This window comes from Leptopilina boulardi, unplaced genomic scaffold, assembly GCF_019393585.1.
Source record: "Leptopilina boulardi isolate dan_hultmark-lab unplaced genomic scaffold, ZJU_Lbou_2.1 LbouV2_204, whole genome shotgun sequence".
NCBI lineage: Eukaryota > Metazoa > Arthropoda > Insecta > Hymenoptera > Figitidae > Leptopilina > Leptopilina boulardi.
In genome coordinates, this window is record NW_026137757.1 from 713,980 (window position 1) to 736,830 (window position 22,851).

Sequence of the window (22,851 nt, forward strand, 5' to 3'; positions counted from 1 at the left end):
ATTGTGTACAAAGAATTTCATTTTTTTGTAAACAATTTACATTATTTGTAAAATGAATGATTTTTTTCAAAAATTTAAACGGTGAAGTTGAGAAAAATCTTATTCCGGATATTACAATATAATAATGTAATATAACGATAAAATATTAAATGTTATATTTATATTACATTTTTAATTTTTTTACAATATTATATTACTTATTATTATAAGTGTTTTCATTTATTTTTTAAAAATTATTTATAATAATAAATAAATTCATAATATATGCAAAAGTTGTGAGAAGCAGATCATCCATGCACTTAATAATATTATTTACTCGTCGATTCGCTAGCGCGCCTCTCGCATTTTCTTAAAACTTCTATATTTTCTAAACTTTTAAATAAATCAATTTGAAATTTTAAAGAAAACTTCCTTGTATACTAATAAACAACTGGAAGTGCTTTCAATTCGAAACTTCCTCACAGACATTCTGTTGGCGAAAGTAAGAAAACGAAACTGCCGACATGTCATTAATAACAATTTAATATTATTAAACAATTGATTATTTTTTAATATTATATTGTGTTACTGTCTTCTGTAGACCCAAATGCGTGTGTATTTTAAATTTCCAGTAATTTAATTAATGTTTGTCAAAGCTACGACGATTTATGTTTAAATATTTAAAGTGTATGTTATTTAAAAAAGTCAAAGGAAACAAAGATGCGCCCTTTGATTTCCTACAAGGATGTATGTATACTTCAAAACTCAAAATTTATACTTTTAATTTTATCTCCTTTTTTATACTTTTGACTAGATTTACAGTGTGCAACCGAGCGCTCGTTGAGTTCTTCTTTCCGGCTGCTCAAATACATTAACACATTTTTTTTGTTCTTCGTATTCCTTGATGTAAAATTGAATGATAATTCTTTCTATCGATGTATATGAACATTTACTATTGCTGGGAAGACTGGTTTCTATATCGATTCTATCAATAAAAATAATTTAAGTGTGCTGCAGAAATTTCAGTATTATACGATAGTAAAGAATTAATAATAAGATATATAAATATAATATAAAATATATTTGATAAATAAATATATATTTCATGTTATTCTATCTGCTAAAACAAATGTTCGTTAAATCAATAAAAAATATTCTCTAAAATACAGTCCTTTATTTTCTTTTTAAACAATAGAACAAGATTATTATATAATGTATAATTATAATTACGTTTTATACATTTATAATACTGTCAATTCATTTTTAAGACTCTAAAAATAATTTTATTTTATAAACATAGTGTTGTAAAAAATTGCTTTATAGGTTTCATGTAATACTTGTCCACCTATTGTCTGTGCCTTTTTTGCATTAAAAATTCAACAATTCTGTTTCGCTTATATGTAGCTGGATTATTACAATTTATTTCGCATTCCTCATCAAAGTTATCGCCATCAACATCTGCATCTTCAACATCGATTTCATCTCCAAAATCTATGCAGATGTTGTGTAAAACGCAACACGCTAAAATGATTAAAGAAGCATATTTTACATTTTGTAAGTACAAAAACTTTAATCTCCGAAATCGACCTTTCAATAATGCAAAAGTATTTTCAACTATTATGCGAGTTTTACTGAGAACTTTGTTGTAATTTATTTCTGCAGGAGTTAGATGGCCGTTATCTTTAAATGGAGTCAACAGATGACGACGTAAAGGGTAGGCAGTATCTCCTATAATATGTCTATTTTCCGGACAATATCTGTCGGGATCGTTATTTATTTCTTGGTTTATGTAACTTCTTCGCCACACGCGTGCATCGTGCATGCTTCCACATTGTCCAGCAAACACATCAACAAATTTTTTTTTCGCATTACATATTCCTTGTAATAAAACTGAATGATAACCCTTTCTATTAACGTATGCATATTCATCAACTTTGGGAGCATTATTTTCTATATGGCATCCATCAACAGCTGCTATAACACCCGGAAATCCAGCGAAGACTTCAAAATCACGTTCTCCAGTAATAAATTCTTGTCCTTCAGGCCAATGTATGTAATTAGCAGAATTTGCACCTAAGACACGTGCAACATTGTGAGTAGCTCTCCACGCCGTGTCCATTGCGACCCCAAACCGATAAGCGATCGATTGATCTGAAAATTAATAGGCACATTAATTAATAGGCTCAATATATTTTTATACATCGGTTTTTATTCCGAGTAATAAAAACAGAGTGAAAATAAACTACAGGTGTAGCAGCTCATTACGGACAACCGCACAAATATCAGTACTGACCTTTTGAACTGAATTCGTACTATACCTAATGCGGGTGCTAAGGCTTGCAACTTTGACTTAATACTGGTTTAATTAAATTTAATTAAATCATTACTAATGCCATAGATTTTTCTACTCTCGAATCTCAATATAGCGACCAACAAAATTTTATTTTAATGATATCACGTATATATTACGGTTCAGATAGCACAGTTTTTTTTGCAGGAAGTTTGCCGTGTTAAGTTTGGAAACTCACTCGGGGAACTTCCTGTAAAGTTCCCTAGAACGTTATATGTCCACGGTTTTTGAGTTTGCGGTTCAAACTTCAGGAAAATTATTCGATTAAGTTTTCCGAAAAAATGTTTAGAAAAGTCTAAGAAATATTAAATTGTTAGGTGACAAGAATTTTATTTTGCATATTTCTTTTAAACTATCTCAGGTAATTTCCCTGTCACGGTGGTATCTAAAAAGTTAAAATTTTGAGTTTTGTTTTATTGTGGTGAAGTTCACTTCTTGTGAACGTTAATACAATACTTTGATAAAAAAAAAAGAAAAAAAAAAGAAAAAAAAACTCAATTGTCAGCATAATGCGATGGGAACGGACTCGGGCCTTTATTCCTGAAATATCATATATGCACATATTATTATTATTACAAATATCTAAAACAAAAATGTCCTAAATATCACCGATAAGAATGTGTGCATATATTCTAATATTATTCATAACTAAATATAACATTTGAAAATATAAAAAATTATCTTCACATGGTTAACTTAAAATATATTATTGTAGTACTATAAATATTACACGCGTGTTGGTGAACATTGCAGCAACGTTCTGAGCGCATTGAGCGTTGCGGCAGTGTTCCCAAACCAAAATTGTAGAAGTTAGTGAATGGGAATGTTGCAAGTATGTTAACAAACATTGCGGCAACGTTCTAAGTGCGTTGGACGTTGCGGCAATGTTCCCCACTTAAAATTGAAGAAAGTTAGCGAATGGCAATGTTGCGAATGTTGCGGGAGCGTTAGCGAACATTGCGGCGGCGCCCTGAGTGCATTGGACGTTGCAAGAATGTTCCCAATTCAAAATTGTAGAAGTTAACAAATGGGAATGTTGCGAATATGTTAACGAACATTGCGGCAACATTCTGAACGCGTTGAATGTTGCGGCGATGTTCCCGAATCAAAATTGTAGAAGTTGGTGAATGAGAATGCTGCGAATGTTGCGGGTACATTACTAAATATTGTAGTAATGTTTACAGGCCATTCTACGTTGTGTAAATGCTTTTAGAGTAAAAACATAGGAATTATTTATCGCAAGTAATAACAACAGACACCTTCTGTTTATGAGGTTCGCTATTATCACTTGTGGGTCTAAAAACGAGCATACATGAGTACAGGAACCACATTAGAAATTGGACTTCTCGCGAAAAAAAAAAGGATATAATAGTAATAGTTAAAAATAAATCTACGCGATGAGCTTTTCCTTGAACGTAATTCTTCAGTTTCCATCCTTTCTTACGCTACCCCCCCCCACTCTTTTTATTACGTATTCTGGGCCTAACAATCTTACATGCCTATGACAACACAACATCAAAGTTGTAATTGTCGCAAATGAAAAGGGGGTAAAAATATCCAAAATCAAAACATTTTCCAAAAAGGAAAATTCATAAAATAAATCCAAAAGAAAACAAGTCTTTCAATGATAATTTACGTTTGATTTTATCAAATGCATATTATTATATTTGGCTATACCATTAAAAGAAAATAAAAAAAAAACTCAGCATTATTGGCATAGTAACAGGCCCAGAGCTCACGCCTTTATCACGTGTTAAAAACCCTTAGTCCACAAAATTTTCCCACCTGAAGTCTCCAAACGTTCATATAAAAGAACATCGCGGAAGTCAATTAATTGCAGTACAACTCTCATTCGCGAGTCAGCTCTGAAATTTTTCAGAGGCGTAAAAACGATTTTGAGACGCCGGGACTAAGCCCGTCCGTGAGTCGGATTTTCAATTTTCACAATCCACTACATAGATAGTGATTAAAATTGGACGGACGAAAAGTTAAAGTAAATACTTCACGCCGACGAAGTCCAACGGAAGTCGTCTTTAATAAAAATTCAGTAATTCGAATAAAATCAAATTATTGAATTTTTGTCTTTTTGACCGGCCAGTCCGCACGTGTGGTGCCTGCGCTGTTTAGATTCGGTGGACCCGGGAGTGCATTCTTGTGCGCTACCAATTGACATTTTCGCGCTTCGATAAGTGTGCATATTTTTCCGCCCGTCGGATAGCAGCTCGACGCCTCGCCCTCGTTAGCTTGCGACGGTATAATGAGCAGTAGAGTAAGTTTTTAAACATGTATCGTTCCATCTTCTTATCTTACTGTATCATTTCATTATTTTAAAGTCGAAATTTCTTTTATAAAATAAATGTATAAAAGGGTCTTAATTGTTTTATTGTGTTTATCCCTTAAATTCACTTTCGAATAACGTAACTTGGCAGTTTCTTTTAAAATAGGATACACGATCCCATAAAATAAACGGAATTTTTTTAATTTCGGCAGCTTGGTGCCTCCAGGACATAAGGAATAATAATTTTTATAATTAATATTTTTTCGGTTCGTAACAAGCTGATGGTGGCAGCGGTGGGATTTTTCCTTACGTTGCTGTCAGCTACGTTATCGGAACAATTGATTTTCATCAATTGTCACCTTAGAGTTTTTCAAAAAATTTTAATTTTGACAAAATTTCACGTTTACTTTTAATTTAAAATTCTTATACTTATACCTTACTAACATTTCAAGACTAAAAATCAATCATTCTAATTTATTAAGTGTTTGATTTTCTTTTCCTTATATTGAAAGAAAAGTACATAATGACTTTGTCTTAAAAATAAATTCTGGATTATGGCTCTCCAACTTATGTTGTTGATGATGACGCAATCCTAATTTATGATTTTGGCTCTCCAACCTTGGTCGTTAATGATGACATTATCTGAGACATTGGTTCCGAAAATTCTTTCAATTAAAAGAAAAGAATAGTTAAAAACTTTAATCAACTAATTTCAAACTTCTTTTTGAGAATTGTGTAAGAGAGGATTTTTACGAGGAAAAACCTTTCAATTTCTAAGTGCATTCAAAAAGTACATGACGACCTGTTTGAATTGCGGAAAATTTTGAATTTGGCTCTCCGACCTTGGTCGTTGATGATGACTTATTCACAATTTTGATTTTGGCTCTCCGACTATGTCGTTGATGATGACTAATCGAAATTCATAACAGTAACTCTGGAAATTTGTTTCTTTTCGAAATAAAGAAAAAATTCTCATCGAGAAAAACAGAAAGAAGTGATATTTCCTTTAACTGCCTAATATTTTCCTCCATTCTTTATACTTTACTTTGAGAATTCAGAAGAGAAAATTTTTCAAAAGGAAAATTTTCAATTTCCTAATGTATTCAAAGATTTAAGTGACAACCTGTTTGAATTGCGAAAAATTGTGAATTTGGCTCTCTGACCTTGGTCATTGATGATGACTCATTCCCAATTTTTGATTCTGGCTCTCCAACTATGTCGTTGATGATGACTAATCAAAATTCATAACAGCGAGGTCCTAAAAATTTGTTTCATTTTGAAATAAGAAAATTCTCACTGCAAGAGAAAGAAACCTATTTTTTTTCTATACTTAACATGTCTTTAATAGAAATTTTTCTTCTATTGCCTTTCGTGTTACTTATAATCACCTTTTCGCACTCTCTAATTACGGAGTTATTAGGAATCTTATTTCAACTTTTCTGTTTAAGGGCCACTTTACTCTGTTAAAGAAGTAATTGAAAACTATTGATTTTTCATTTCTTTTTTTTTTTTTGCTATGAATCATTCAAATTATGCCACATAAAATTAGGCCCCGTGGCGGTCGCTCAAAAAAACGAATTAATTCACGCAATAAAAATATTCAAAACAAATCGGAAAATTCAGATAAGAAAATAGAGACTACCCTCGTTAAAAACGAAATTGTTAAGGAAAATTAAGTTTCGGTAAAATCAGAATATAAATTTCATCCCTTAAATAGACAACCAAAACCAAAATCACAAATTAAATTAGATTATTTTGTGACATATAACCCAAAACATCCACTTCACCACGGAGGCATTGTTAACCGACGAGAATTACAGAGACTCTCACTCACACTTGTTGGATCAGCTGACGTGCTTACTTATACGACTAAACAAGACCTTAGAGTTCGAAGAATAGAAACGGTCAGTTTCTCGTTTAAAAGACTGAACGGAAAAATAATTTTATCATAAAAAAAAATATTTTTTTTCATGTCGAAATTACTATGACTATTCGAGTACAATATAACAGTGCACAAACTGTGACAGTACATTCGGAACACCTCTGTAATAGTTTAGAAATCCCTGTCAATAACGATACTAAACTTAATTATATTTGTGAGACACAACTTAAGACAGACTGCGCGATTCTTGGCTTCCCGTCGGGAGACTGCATAAACGACGAATATGCAGAAATCTTAGGCATTGTTTTTCTACCAGTAAATGGAATCGAGATCTGTTTTTGTGTAGTGGACTCTTTCTTCTCGCAAGATTGTCACATTACAACGGGAATAATTGGCAGACAAAGCGCCATTGAATTGGAATTACTATCATTCCAAAATTTATAAATACTGTTTGAAATTTTCTTTTAAAAAAAAATTTTTTTTCCACTTGAGGTTTTCCCTTTAAGAGAATTGTGGCAAAACGAAGTTTTAGAATCATTAAATTGATTATAAAACCAGTTACTCTCCATCGCTGTTGCCAGTACGACACCGCGAGATCGGAAATTCCTATGCTGTATCTGAATAGTTTTCCATAAGGAAAAGCGAGATAGGAAGAAAATACAATTCTCTTTTGTACCTCGTCATATTCAGAAGCGCTGGTCTTAGTACGATCTCTCTGTGAGGAAAATTTTACTTGCTGAGTTGATATAAATGTAACGAATTCCTGGCGTAGAATTAATGAAAATCAGTGAAAAAGAAAGGAAAATTTTCGATAATGAATATTTTAAAATGTCCAGTATAAACGGATTTTTACTCAATAAAAACCCTAGAGGAAAAAGAGCAGGAAAGAGGTGGGGAAAAATTGCGGGAAAAAGGAGTGCACCCACAATTACAGAAAAACAACCAGCGACAAGAGTTCCGAGTTCGGAAATTTATTATAACCTTACCGAACCGACATTAAAAATCAGACCCATAATAAAGTGAAACCTTTGTCCCCAGTTGTCCTCCCTGTAGCAGGTCCAAGTAACCCTCAGGTTCCCCCTCCACAAGCTCGAGTAATTGACCTTGAAAGAGAGGAGGAATTAGCCCGTCGCAGAATAGAACTCTTACAACAACACTTAGACGATAGTTCAGACGACTCTGACGAAACTACGGCATATGACAGTGACGTAATAATTTTGGATTAAAAACCATTAATAATTTTTTAAAATGACTCCACCTATTCTGACTGACAAAGTACGCAAAGATTGAACACCTACCTCGACGTCACCTGGCAACACCCCCCTAGTGCTAGTGTCTAGGAAAACGAATAACCGATTTTACATCAACTATACTCAATTAAATAAAAATTTTAATCCCAGCACAATCATTTACAACGCAAACGAAATCAGCCAACGCGATAGATTATAATTTTCCACTTGCTAAAATTCCTTGAAGCAAGTTTGCAGGAATATTCCGCGGTGGCGTAAGATAAAAGAAAAAGGAAAGAATAAACTGCCAAGTTTGCGTTTAAAAGAGCACACAAATATATGTTTATGTGTTTATAAGCATATACATATATATATATATATTTAAACACACTTATCCCCCTTCATAATATTTCAATTCTTTTTTTTTGTGTTTGTGTCAATTAAGACCCATTAGCAAAATGCCAGACCATCCCGAAGATAACCCTGGCTCCAGGGGCGGGAATAATCACTCTTTATTAGAGACAGAACATGCCAATATAACACTTCGACAAATTAACCAGGACACTACGGCCGCCATGGCATCTGTCCTCGAACGTATGACCCTACAACAGAGTACATACCACATCCCTTTCTTTGACGGAAACAATCCACCCTTAAGAGAATTTCTACAAGATGTAGCAAATGGTGTCGCATTCACCACCGATGCCACAGAACCGGGTTTCCTTAAAGCAGTCCTTAGTAAGTTAAAGTGCGCAGCTAGGGAAAGTGTTAGAGATAAACATTTTAATAGAGTGGACGAGCTTGTCGCTCATTTGCAAAAACGATTTGCATCTACAAAAAAATACCTATGGTATTTCGAAAATATTATGACAATAAGGATGAAACAATCCGAAACTGTGCGGGACTATAACGATAGGTTGCGCGGACTTCTAAGTGGTGCAAAACATGCCCTCGAAGCAAAGTACAATAGACGATTTCGCGAAGCCGATGTCCCCAACGCGCGTACTCGTGTGTTTCCTAAAAGTGAACTCCTAATACAACCAATTACACAGCCCCACAAAAAAAAAAAAGTGTGATGTACTTTTGACCGGAATACCCTAACCCTATGTATTTTGACGCGCTGAACACGAATCCGAAGTCCGTTTTGCTCTATCACGTCAGGATTTTTTTCTAACCTAAAAAAACATGTCGGATTTTGAGAAGTAGGCGATTTTTTTGAAAATTGATGTATTAACTTCAAACTTGGTATCTGGGGGTTTTTTGTGTCGCTGATTACGAATCTGAAGATAGATTTTCAAAATCAAAAATGGCGGATCCAATATGGCGGACGAATTTTGAAAAAATTTTAAGATTTACTTCAAACTTGGTATCTAGGGGTTTTTTGGGTCGCTGATTACGAATCTGCAGTTAGATTTTCAAAATCAAAAATGTCGGATCCAATATGGCGGACGAATTTGAAAAAATTTTAAGATTTACTTCAAACTTGGTATCTAGGGGTTTTTTGGGTCGCTGATTACGAATCTGATGTCAGTTTTCAAAAATTGATAATGGCGTATCTAATGTGGCCGATAGAAGTCCATGTTGGATATGCCATTTTGAATTTTTGAAATCTGACATCAGATTTGTAATCAGTGACCCAAAAAACCCCCAGATACACTATTGCACATTAATTTTTGAAAAATTTCGTAAAATAATGTCCCCCTACCAAAAAAAAATTCAAGGTGTATTTTCCTCCCATAAATCAGCTTTTGGGGAAAAACAAAACATACGTGTCAAATTGTTTTCAAAAAACTACAAAATTGCCATGTTTCAGAAAAATCGGCGTATGGCACTTCCCTAGTGTTACTTGTCAGCAACTTAGAAAACCTGTAGATACCAAATTTCATAATAATCTGACAATTTTTTAAAAATAATTCCTTAATATTGAATCAGACATATCGAATTTCGGAAATCTGACATCAGATTCGTAATCAGCGACCCAAAAAACCCCTAGATACCAAGTTTGAAGTAAATCTTAAAATTTTTTCAAAATTCGTCCGCCATATTGGATCCGCCATTTTTGATTTTGAAAATCTAACTTCAGATTCGTAATCAGCGACACAAAAAACCCCCAGATACCAAGTTTGAAGTTAATACATCAATTTTTAAAAAAATCGCCTACTTCTCAAAATCCGACATGTTTTTTTAGGTTAGAAAAAAATCCTGACGTGATAGAGCAAAACGGACTTCGGATTCGTGTTCAGCGCGTCAAAATACATAGGGTTAGGGTATTCCGGTCAAAAGTACATGACACTTTTTTTTTTTGTGGGGCTGTGTTATAGATTGTGCCCTCGAATCTTTCATTCGCGGACTACCAGAAGAAATGTCAATTTTTGTTGACACTAGAAACCCCGTGGACTTAGAAGAGGCCTGCGAACATGCCCTTCGCGCAGAAGAGCGCCAAAAATATTCTGATAAAACCAGGGCATCCTCGTATCACATTACTAGATCTGAGGAACGACCAAGATCCCCCAGCCCTTATTCCAGACAAGCCGAGAAACCATCTTCGGACAAACGGAAATCCGACGGCGAAAAGGAGACCTCGATTCTGAGATCATCACGGGGATCAAATAACGAGACGCCTCAGTTTAGTCCTGAGCAGCTAGCGGCCTTTTACAGGACGATGATGCCTCAATTCATTCCACCTATGAATTACCAACCCCCTCTTCAACCGATGGCGTACCAATCCTCTCCTATGCAGCCCATGGTCTACCAACCTACCCCTGGACAGGCAATGGGATACCAACCTAACTACAACCGGCAGCACTCAGAATTTAAACCAAGTGTCACCCAACCCCGTTCGGTATCCCCTGGTCCACAAGGAAGTTCAAATTCCAAACAAGGAAATTTAAACTCTCAGCCGACTCGACGCTTAGACGCGGCAGCGAGTCCCACTCCCCAGCGTCAACGGAGCGTCCACTTTGCGGACAACCAAATAGGGTCGTTAGAGCAGGATCCCAAGCCGAAGACTCCCCAGTAGTGCAATTATCTGCACCTGAATTCAGGATACCCAAGGTCAACTTTCTGGTGGATCCTGGATCCGACAATTTGATCAAAGTGTGTGTATTGAGTCCTGACCTCACATTTACACGAAGTAAATGTGCTGAGATCACTGGAATCACGAATCACACCGTGAAAACATTGGGCACTGTCGAACTAACACTCTTCGACATTCCTGTAGAATTTCACATAATTCCTTTTGATTTTTGTAAATTTCCAGGAGAAGAATTTTCAGATTCCGATACGGAATGTCCCTTAATCAATTCCGAAGCCGAGTACTCCGATCGCGTAGTGAAAGTGAAAAATGCCCTACATGTGTCCCATTTGACCCCGGAAGAAAAAGACTTTGTGAATCGATGGGCAGAGGACTTCGCGGATATCTTTCATTTAAATGGAGAAATGCTTTCGTGCACCCATCTGATCCAACACAGAATCCCGACAATCGATGAACAGGTTATCCGAAGAAAACAATATCGCTCCCCTACTGAAGCCCTAGAGCAAATAGACACTCAGTTTCTTAAACAATTAATAGCGGTATAATCGGGAATTCTAATTCCGATTACAATTTTCCACTTTTGACAGTACCGAAAAAACTTGACGCCTCTGGCGAGAAAAAGTGGAGGGTTGTTATCGATTATAGGGCCCAAAATGAAAAGGTCATAGGTGATGCTTTCCCCCTCCCCAACATCAGCGCCATCTTTGACCGTCTCGGGAAAGCTAGGTACTTCACGGTGTTCAATCTTGCGAGCGGTTTTCACCAGGTTGAAACACACCCGGATGACAGACACAAAACTGCATTTTCCTCACGCAATGGACATTTCGAGTATCGGAGAATGCCTATGGGCATTAAAAATGCACCCCCCACTTTCCAGCGACTACTCAATAATGTCCTAAGTACAATGCTCGACACGGAAGCATTTGTGTACTTAGACGACATTATAATTTACTCGGACACACTCGAAGAACATGATAGGAGAGCACGAAGGCTCTTTTCCAAACTTCGAGAAGCTAATTAAAAATTACAACCCGATCAGTGCAAATTTCTAAAAACAGAAGTAGCATATCTCGGCCATATAATAAGCGAGAACGGCATAAAACCAAACCCGGATAAAATCGAAGCTATTAAAAATTTTCCACAACCTAAGACCCAAAAAGATATTCGAAGCTTTTTAGGAATCTCAGGATTTTATCGCCGGTTTATTAAAGATTATGCTAAATCAGCCAAACCCCTATCTGACCTACTGAAAAAGGACAACAAGTGGGGATGGAATGAACCCCAAAAGAAAAGTTTTCTAAAGCTTAGAAAATACCTGTGCCGCAAACCTATTCTGCAATATCCAAATTTCGACGGAAGGTTTAAATTGACAACTGACGCCTCGGAGTACGCAATCGGTGCAATACTCACCCAGGAAAAGGATGGGATCGATCTACCCGTCGCATATTTTTCAAAAACATTAAACGAAAATGAACGAAAATATCCTAAGGCCGAAAAAGAATGTCTGGCAATTTTGTATGCTGTAGAAAATTTCCGGCCCTATCTATACGGTCGAGAATTTACTCTAGCATGTGATTTTGAACCAGTTCACTGGATGTCTTATGTTGAGAATCCTGGAGCGAGACTCATGCGTTGCAGACTCAGACTCCAGGACTATCAATATAAATTTGAATATAAGCCAGGCAAGATCAACAGGATTGTTGGGGCACTTTCCAATAACCCCCTTGAAAGAAATGAAACAAAAATGGATGCAACTTCCTCTTCGGACTCAGATTGGACCGATGACACGAAAGAATCAGATCCAGAAGATGATACCTCACTTCCGGATCGCAAAACGGAACAATTCAGAGCACTCCCTATTACCACTAGGTCCTCTTTCAAAAATAAGGGCAAGGACAATGTACAAACGAACCCTGAAAGAAAAAGTAAGAAAGGCAACTCACAGGAAGTAACGAATTCAAGGACCAGATCATCAAATCCCTTGGAGCAACGACCCTTCTTGAGACCAACCCCAACTTTCAAGGTTCCTTCCAAATATGACCCTAAGGCGCCCCTAGTACCCCCATCCATTAAAACTGTAGGTGGCCCCAGTAAACCCAAACCTTCAATAGTCGCCCAAGTTCAACCCAAGGCTATTTTGCGGAGGCCGTCAGAAGTACCATCTACATCACGGCTACAAGGTACAGTTAACTCTCCCACCCCAGGACCATCCTCAAAACCTCCTTTGAGACCGAGAGGAAGACCCAGAGGATCCTCACAAACAAAGGATCCAGATGGAGACGAACCCTATGTTCCCCCTCTGAAAATTAATCCGATAGACTTGGATGTCAGCTGCGTGGCGAAGCGACTAAAGAAACGTAAAATGAAATCGAACAACAATCCCCCTAGCGGAAAGGAAGACAGTTCATTATCCGAAGAAAATTTTCCTGACAGTGATTATGAAGAAAGTTCGGATCCCCCAGTGTTTCGATCAAGCAGTAGCGCCTTTCCCAGCCTCCCACCTAATATTGTGAATACAAACAACCCCACCCCCGAATTAGTTCCAAAACCAGTTTCACCCCCAAGTCCATGGACACCCCCGTTGTTAGACTCGTACACGAACGTTTATGTGGATGATGCGTGTTGTGACAATGGTGGTGTTCGACCCCGCGCAGGTATAGGAGTTTGGTTCGGCCCAGATCATCCCCTCAACGTTTCACGAAGATATAGAGGTAGACAAACAAACAACGCATCCGAAATCGAAGCAGCAGTCACAGCCGTCCGACAAGCAAAGAAGGGCGGCATAAACAGATTAAGAATTAAAACTGACTCAAAGGTTCTCGTCCAAGGAATAACAGAATGGGTTCCAAAATGGCAAACCAATAATTGGAAAACCAACGATAACAAGCCTGTAAAAAATCAAAGAGTGTACGAAAAGCTAATCAATGCATTAAAACATATGGACGTCATCTGGGAACATGTTCCTGGACATGACGGAATCGATGGAAATGAAAATGCAGATAGATTGGCCAGGGAAGGTGCCCTCATGGAACCCGAATCTGAATCAAGTTCCTCTTCTTCATCAGAGTCATCCGAAGCAGAACCTGTTACAGAAATTCCCAAAGACAAGATCATTATTCAAGGACCTCCTCGGCCCTCAGACAGCGAAGAAAGTTCCCATTCTCTCGCCGAAGAAGAAGTGTGTGAGCCAGAAACTAGCCTAGATCGATCGATCAAAAGGTTCAACGAAATCATAAAGAATCGTTCAGATCAAACTAACCAAACCTTAACATGGGATCATGAAGGGATGGATAGGACCCCTCGAAAGAAGTCCTACGTTTCTGATGGTGATAGTGATCATGAATATTTGGAATATCTGAAAACCCTGGACCCTTGTCAAGAGAATGATGATGCACAATTTGAAGAAAGACTAAAAAAATTTTTAGAACAGCTAGACAAGAGCCGCGTTGAAACTCAAGAAAGTGAGAAACACCCTCCACCGGAACTTGAACTTCTCTCCACCATCACAATGGATACCCCACTAACGAGTAATCCCTCCCCCACGCGAAAAAGGAGTATAGTCCGCTTTAAAGACATTCCCGAAGTTTTTGAAACCCCTAACATCGATCATAACCTTGCCGCAAGTTTGACATCATTCACTCCTGGCCGGGCAACAATCCCCGAAGCACACTCCACCCCATTTTTGAGGTTTTCAGATTACAATAAAGGAAAACAAGAGGAAAAGATGCGAAAAAAACACAAATCACGCCCCGTAGATTAACCCCTATAAGTGAGTTCGGAAGTAAGACAAAAAGGAACCTAATAATGGAACTAAACCTTCCCTATTGTGATTCTTCCTCCTCCCCTGATTCCTCAGGTAATGAAGAAGATAACCCCAACAATTGTGCCCATTTAAACCCACCAAACATTTTACATCAATGGACAGAACCTTTAACTTACAGAAGAGATAATTACGCCCACTTTATTTCTGAAGACTGTGAACCCATTGACCCCATTGTGGAACTTTTAGTGGCAACCGAAAAGATCGATTTACAGGACATCAGAGACAGTAAACCAATTAAAGGACAGGTGTACGTCACTATCTGTGGACGTTATAAGGTATACTCAATTATTGTGAAAAAGCGACCTTAGACCTTAGACAATCAGAAACATTGCCGAATAAAATGACGGAGCTTTTAGCAGGAATATTCCGCGCTGGCGATATAAATATCACACTATGCCACGGAAAAATCGAGGTACCACCCTTACAATTACGCCCCAAGATAATATCAGAATTCCATGGCAGTCTGATTGGAGGGCATAAAGGCATAACTAAGACCTATAGAAGAATACGTGAGAGGTATTATTGGCCTAGAATGCGAGACGAAGTTACAGAGTATATTCGCAAATGCAAGAGTTGCTTTGAGAATAAAATCGCCAGGGCTCGAACTCGTGAACCTATGCTAATAACAGATACCCCTGCGCAACCCTTTGACAAAGTGTCCCTAGATACCGTGGGAAAACTTCGAACTACTCCTAACGGCAATACACACATACAAACAATGCAGGACAATTTCAGCAAATATTACATTGCGGTCCCCATTCCAGACATAAAAACAACCACCATTGCCCATGCCATAGCAGCAAACCTCTTTTCTGTATATGGAGCGCCTCGATGCGTCCTCACAGATAGAGGAGGTAGCTTTATAAGCTCCCTAATGCGGAAACTTGAAAGCATCTTTGGGGTAAAACAACTTACGACTTCCGGATACCGCCCTCAAACTAACGGAGCGTTAGAAAGAAGCCATATTGAATTGACGGATTATATTAAGCACTACGCTCAAGATTTCGACGATTGGGATCGTCTACTTCCTTTTGCAATGCTCAATTATAACACGTCAGTTCATGAAGCTACTAACCTAACCCCATTCGAGTTAGTTTTTGGACGAGTAGCCCGGATCCCTTCCTCCCTACCGCTTGGACCAGAATTAGAAACCTATGGTTCATACCTAAAGGACCTCGTGGTCCGATTGCACGAACTTCAGAATCTGGCAGCCGACAAGCTTAAAGGAGCAAAGCAACGCTCCAAAGAATTTTATGACCTAAAGTCAAGACCATCGAAGGTCAAGGTTGGCGACCAAGTCTATACCTATAAAGAGGTTAGGACGAACAAGTTCGACAATCGAGCTAATGGTCCGTACACTGTTGTAGGGTTGACCCAAAACAATAATGTCATTTTAGAAGATGACAATGGCGTAAGATTCGCCAAACACAAAGACAAGGTGATGGTTACCTATCTATAACTGTCACCTTCACAAAAAAATTTGCTGTTAACATACATTCAATATTTTTTTTGTAGAAAAAACAAAGATGTACTTGGCACATTGCTGAATCGTTTTGCACCTTTCTGACTCAATTATCGTGAAGGCGCAGATCAATACAGTTCCAATAGGACCAATTGACGGCCCCGGATACCAGATCACCCCACTCGACATAAGTAGTGGGATATATTACGAATATTCGGGAGAAGTAAGAAGGTCAGTCAGTAATTGGAGGATCAGCATCTTCCTGGACATCGGCAAACAAGTGAGGCATTTCGAGGATTTGAATTACAAACTGAACAACGTGAAGCAGCAATGCTTTCCAAACGAAGAATGGTGCGGAGTCCGAATCGAATCATTTCCCTGGGAAGACCAATGGGAGATAGCTGCAGATCTTCAACGAGAACTTCAGCGGCAAATAGAAGAACTAGGAAGAACACGCCAGAATCTTCCTATATTAGTATCATCACAATTTCGACCTCGGCGCAGTGTTCCCCTTTTTGGATTCCTTGGAAAGATTGCTGGACCCATAGCTGGTGTACTAAACTACGAAGATGGTAAACATTACGAAGCAGTCATGCAAGAGTTGAATGAAGCACAAGGAAACTTATCACATCTTGTTGGAAAGCAGACACATGTGGTTAGGTCTCAATTAGAAAGTCTGCATAGTTAGGTGCAACATCACGACGAAGTCTTGCAGGAACTACACCAATCTTTCGACACCCTGAATAAGGGACTAAATGGACAATTTAAACATTCTGAATTCCAGGAATACTCCAAACTCCTGGATAAAACACTGGCTGCCATAAAATTGGGACTTGATCACAACATCCGAACGACGACAACAATGCTAGGCGCAGTTCACGATGCTAGAAGAGGACAACTTCTCCTTGGAATTTTATCTTCAAAACAATTGGGACCTATCCTCAACGACATTAGAAATAACGCCACTGATGTTATTTTCCCCTTACCTGGACCCAAGGTTAGCGTTGACGAATTAATTCAAGTAGCCACAACCAGTATTCTATGCGAGGACCACAAAATCAAAATTTTGATAGATATTCCTCTCCTGGAACAAGATAAATATGCAGCATTTAAACTACATCCACTGCGGACCCTGCAAGGTGAACTTGGAAACGGATCCGCCAGGGCGTACGTGAATCCTGCATACGACTACTTAATCGTTGACAAAGAGCAAAGAACCTATCTCCTGCTCAAAAATGAAGATTGGGAAAATTGTAGAACAACGACATCGTTCCATGCATGTCTGAAAGGATCATCCATTTATGACCTTCAGAATAGACCGATCTGTGAGGTATCGCTGATGACCAATCCCACAGACGAATTACTGAGATCCTGTGATATCAGAATTACCTCAAGTTTGGAATCTTTTTGGAAACCTTTGCGGACCTTAGCAGCCTGGCTTTATTCCTTGGCCAAGCCGGAAGTATTACTAATAAACTGCCACTCCGCTTATCCAATTAAGATAAATATCACTGGTACTGGGATAATAAGGTTGGCCCCAGGATGTTCAGCAAAAACAAAAGATACAACTATCCCAGCAACAGCAACTCAGGTAGGCCAAACGGAGATCTTATATGAACCCGAGTTACACCTGGATTTAAAACGGATTTCAAGTGTATTTTCTACCTATTCCCATTTGACAACTACGATGGAAATTCAAGAGAATATCCGAACAAAATTGAAGACCCCTAATTTCGATACCAACTCCAAAACTCTGGAACAAGAATTGGAGAATTTTGCGATGCAGCGAAAATGGAGAAACCATCACTCTATCCTTATTTATGGGTCCTATAGTGGATTGATAATTTTCGGCATCATCAGTCTCATCCTTCTATGTCGACACTCAATCAGTAGAAAAATCAGGACTATCACTGGCAAAAGTAATTTAAAAAGGAACAAGGGTGACCCCGTTCCGAAGACAGGGTATAAGTTGAGGAACCAAGACGAGTACCTAGATATGCAGAGATCTGGAAAAATCCCATCAACATCTGCGAATCTAGAACAAAGTATGGAACTCCAAACATCGACCGCAGAGGCACCTAAGAATCTCGTACCTGTAACCCAATCTTGACAATTAAACTCCGAAGGTTCCGGAATTTTGACAACGAAATCAACAGCATCAACCAGTGCCAGTTCACCGACTAAAAACTGTATAAAAAGGGTAATTATATTACCCGTACAAACACTCCAACCAATCTAGTTCAGAATTTATGGTTATGTGTGTATGCATGTGTATGTAGATGTATATATGTGACCTGGACAGTTAAAAGTGGCCTTTTGTCCGAAAAAATTAATTTTTTATTGATTGGTGATTTTGATAGAAAAAAGTTTTCTTTATCAGAAACACCAATCAATAAAAAATCGATTTTTTCGGACAAAAGGTCCCTTTTAACTGTCCAGGTCACATATGTATGTGTATATATATGTATATATATATATATATATATATATGTGTGTGTGTGTGTATATATATGTGTAGGTATGTGTATGTATGTATGTGTGTGTATTTCATACATATACAGCGAACTAAAGTTTCTTTTAATTTTTGTTTTTTTATTTGTTTGTTGTTCGCTTTGATTTATTTTATCTTTGCATGGGGGCCCACGGGCGATTTCTAAAATCAGTTTCAGCACCGTCGGGACAGGTCCTAGCACATTCTCATGTAAGGGAACAGAGAACTCTCGTAGAGGGAGGCTTACGTGGTCTGACTGCCGAACTGCCACTTGGGCCGCCCTCGAAATTTTGCCAGACATCCTTTCCTACCACTTTGTCAAAGGACTGGGTGCGAATGTGCTGTAATAAGCCATTGTCACCTGTCTAATGAGTTGTGGGAGTTTTGGGTCAGTGCCTTACTGAGAAAGAAGTGCGCTCGTGGGAAAACTATGTAAAGATTTGAACAGCGATGGGCGAATTTCACCCGATATTAATATAATTATTACCTTCGAAATTTTTTTTCCTGAAAGCGAGAGGATAGAACATTTTACACTTACCTTGCATCCAAATACCAATCGTTGGAAGCTTCCTCCCCTCTAAGTTTTAACAAAATACTGTGCATAAAAAAAAAGAAAAAAAAAATTTTACAGAAAATTTTAATTAAGTTATCTTAATGTTGTTACTAAAAAATTAGAACTATTTCCGCTAGGGGAGGAAACTTGTGCTGTTGGTGGCCCTGGAATTAAAGAGGTGGGGGGGAATAAACTCAATTTTTCTCTCTTTAAATAAATTTATATATATAAAAAAAAGGGGGGGAGAAAGATTTTACAAAAAAAAGAACAAGAATTTTATATATATACATGTGTGTCACTGAAGCGCGCGAAAGGAGAGGGGAGGTCCTTCGTCCTAGACAGGAGCGACAGCCAATGAGACGACCGGATCCAAAAGGAACCCTTCTGGACCGATCGTCTCCCAAACCCGACTCACAGGAACGTTGATCTTCTGCAAAAAAAAGGGGGAATGGCTTTACCCTTAGCCTTATCTTTTCTTTACCTTACTTTGGTATTTTTTTCTTTTTTTTGCTTAGCACAAGTGTAAACTCACCACTTGCCATCTTGCTCGGGTCCTAGATTGCCGCCCCCGCGTCCAATAATGGCATTGCAGGAATGTCAATTGGAAAACCTTAGAAAGGGGTTGGTATCCAACCTCTGGTGGCACTGGCGGCATGGCAGATAAAGGGCTAAAAGGGGAGACAAGGTTGTTTTTTTTTATCCCATTAAAAAAAAAAAAAATTTTAATATGTATATATATTACATTATTGTGTGGCGCCTGTCCACCCTCCACATATCCTCCAGAAGGGGCAGTCCCCAAGGCTCTTCCGGATAACAGTCGGTTCCCAAAAGCCAGGCTGAAAATAAAGAATTAACCCATGGGATTTCAATTAATTTATTTAAAAAATAAAATTTAATTTTACGTTTTAAACATGTTCTCCCTGTTTCTCAACCCTGAAAAAAATCATGAATGAAGTTGATAATGTAATAAAGACTTCCTGAAATTTTAAGCTTGGCGTTATTTTTTGTTTTCGAGATAAAAATCTTTAAACATTGAAATGCATGAATTAAACGCGCAAAACGATCATTGTAAGAGGGGCCCATCATTTAGCGCGCCGGCGCGAAGATCACATGCGGTGCGAGTTCTTGATGGGCCCCTGTACAATGATTATTTTGCGCGCTCAACCCCTACATTTCAATGTTTAAAGATTTTTATCTCGAAAACAAAAAATAACGTCAAGCTTAAAATTTCAGGAAGTCTTTATTACATTATCAACTTCATTCATGATTTTTTTCAGGGTTGAGAAACAGGGAGAACATGTTTAAAACGTAAAATTAAATTTTATTTTTTAAATAAATTAATGGAAATTTAATAATTTTTTATTGCAATAATTTTTTTCATAAATTTTAACATTTTTAGAGTAAAAAACATTTAGAACTTTTTTTTGTAGGATCAAAAGAACAAAAGTTATAAGAAAAAGAAAAAAATGTTACAACAATTTTTTAATGCAAATATCTCTAAAAATATTAAAAAATTTTCATTCAAAATTTACATACTTATTTAACACCAAAATGTCTCTCAAAACCCAAAAGTTAAGGAAAATCTGAGACATCATATGTCGTTCTCATATGAAACGCCTCATATGTTTATATTATTGTAAAAAAACTATATTGAGTTTGCATGTAAAAATATATGTTAAAATAATTATTTTATATTTTTTTTAAAAACAAATCATCGGTATCTGGTTCCATATTTTAGGTTTTCTCCATTTTTCGAGGTAATGACTCGAGAATTGGTGAATTCAGATTTTTTGCTAATGCACCAGTTCTCGATGGTTGAAAATAGAAAAACAAATAAATTAGAAAATAGGTTAAGTTATTGTTTATCAAACGTCAAACAGTGATCAGAGATGCAAAATACTAATAGTTAAGTTATTTTTTTTTATTACAAATTTAACTGACTTAAATTTATTGTTTAAATTAATGTCTAATTAACATATTTGATTAAATGAGATATTTAAAAAAAAAAAAAAAAAAAAAAAAAAACTTAAATAATTTTCTACTTATTACTGTTTACAAAAAAAAAAATTTTTAAATAAAATTTTTAAGAAATAGTTATTTTTAATAAATTTTAAAAGAATCTTACTTTGACAAAATTTTGAAAAATAAAATTTTAAGAAATGGTTATTTTTAGTGTAATTTCAAGAGATATTTATTTTTTATAACAGTTTGAAAAACTATTATTTTAATCATTATTAATTAATAATAATTAATTAATTAATTATTTAATATTATCGCCGCTAGGTGGCGAAATAGATACATTCGATCGTGCGTGTCTAACCAATTTTTTGTTGTTTTTCATTATTATTAATTATTGATGGAGTTCTGCGGAGTTTGACGAATTGTAGTGTTTATCTTGTTTTGTTATTGAACTGTTTTTTGACTTTGATATAGGCGTTTTTTGATCTGCTAATTCAGTATTTAGTTTTCTAACCTCAATTGGTTGAAACATTTCTTGAACAATTTCTGTTTCTTTTATCATCGCGTATAGTGCTTATATTGATATTTGATTGTTTTACTTTATTTTTTTTTCTTCTTCAATTTATATGCACTATGAGTGATTGTGTTGATAAATGTGCAAAATGTAATATGGACATCACACGTGTTCCTCCAATTTTGTGTAAAGGATGTAATCTGCCTTACCATCCTGGTTGTACAGCACAGTTATCTGTGTTATCTAATGGTGCCTTTTCAAAGTGTTGTGGACAAAGGTCATTGTCCCCTTCAGCAGAATCATCACAATCAACATCTAATTCTGAAGGCATTTTAAGAGCTATTCGTGATCTGACTATTGTTGTTAATAATAATCATGCATCACTCAATAGCAATTATAGATCACTGAATAACAACTATAATACTATGTCGTCGAACTTTGCTGAGATGAGTGGCAGAATTGATATAGCGTTGACTACGCTGTCAAAAGTAGAAGGTAGGATTGCTAATTTGTCAGAGCGTATTGCTGTTGTGGAGGAGAAACTTGATGCTCCTGTGGTTGGTGTGAATACTGATTTTGATTTGACAACCTCAACCAGTCATTGCATAAATGAAATGGCTGATAGAGAGGAGAAGAAAAAAATTTAGTTTTATTTAATTTACCAGAAACATCCTCCACTACAGCTGCTTCTGGTTCTATTTCGGTTACTAACGATGTTAGTGATCTGGTTGTTAATATGTTAAAACCATTTACTCCCGCCACGGACCTACATAATGTAAAGGCGTTTAGAATTGGCTCTCTTACGCAGGTTTCTCGAAGACCGCGCCCAGTGAAATTGGTGTGTGTGACGGAGGTGAGGGCACGAGCAATCCTGAAAACATTTGCCGCTGCCAAGCAGGACAAAGTACATTCAAAGACTTTATCAAATCTGTGGATGACACAAGACAAGACCGTGATGCAGAGGGAGGAGATAAAGGCTGTAAGGGCACAGCTGGAAGCTCGGCGAGTACAGGGAGAAATGAATATTTCAATGGTGTTCCGTTGTGGTGTCTCCACTATAATTCAGATCCCTCCCCGTCGTCGAACAGCCACGCTGACTATGCAGATAGGAGACAGCAAGGAGAAGTGACCCCTCCCAATGCTTATTGTGTTTTCCCCTCTTCTCGTTCTTCTCCTCTTCTACAGGTTTACTACCAAAACTTCAGAGGTGTGCGTACTGTTAAAGACGGAAGTTAATTAACAAAAGAAAAATAAAATAGATAACTTGACGAGAAATAATAAATATTTTAGAAAAATA

At 37.0% G+C, this 22,851-nt stretch overlaps 1 protein-coding gene across 3 annotated transcripts in view; it reads right to left on the bottom strand.

Annotated features, from left to right (window-relative positions):
* Positions 1-1,284: 1,284 nt before the first annotated feature.
* Positions 1,285-22,851, bottom strand: part of LOC127278538 (putative nuclease HARBI1) — a 40,913-nt gene continuing 19,346 nt past the window's right edge. The window contains exons 2-5 of one of the 3 annotated variants that reach the window (XM_051300295.1): positions 19,824-19,917; positions 19,614-19,749; positions 19,370-19,511; positions 1,285-2,130 (exon numbers count right to left, since the gene is read on the bottom strand). In XM_051300295.1, coding sequence (XP_051156252.1) covers positions 1,325-2,098 — 774 coding nt within the window. In that variant the 5' untranslated portion in view covers positions 2,099-2,130; positions 19,370-19,511; positions 19,614-19,749; positions 19,824-19,917 and the 3' untranslated portion in view covers positions 1,285-1,324. Of the gene's footprint in view, positions 2,131-19,279; positions 19,512-19,613; positions 19,750-19,823; positions 19,918-22,851 lie in introns of those variants that run through there. The other 2 variants (XM_051300297.1, XM_051300296.1) reach the window with 2 other exon arrangements.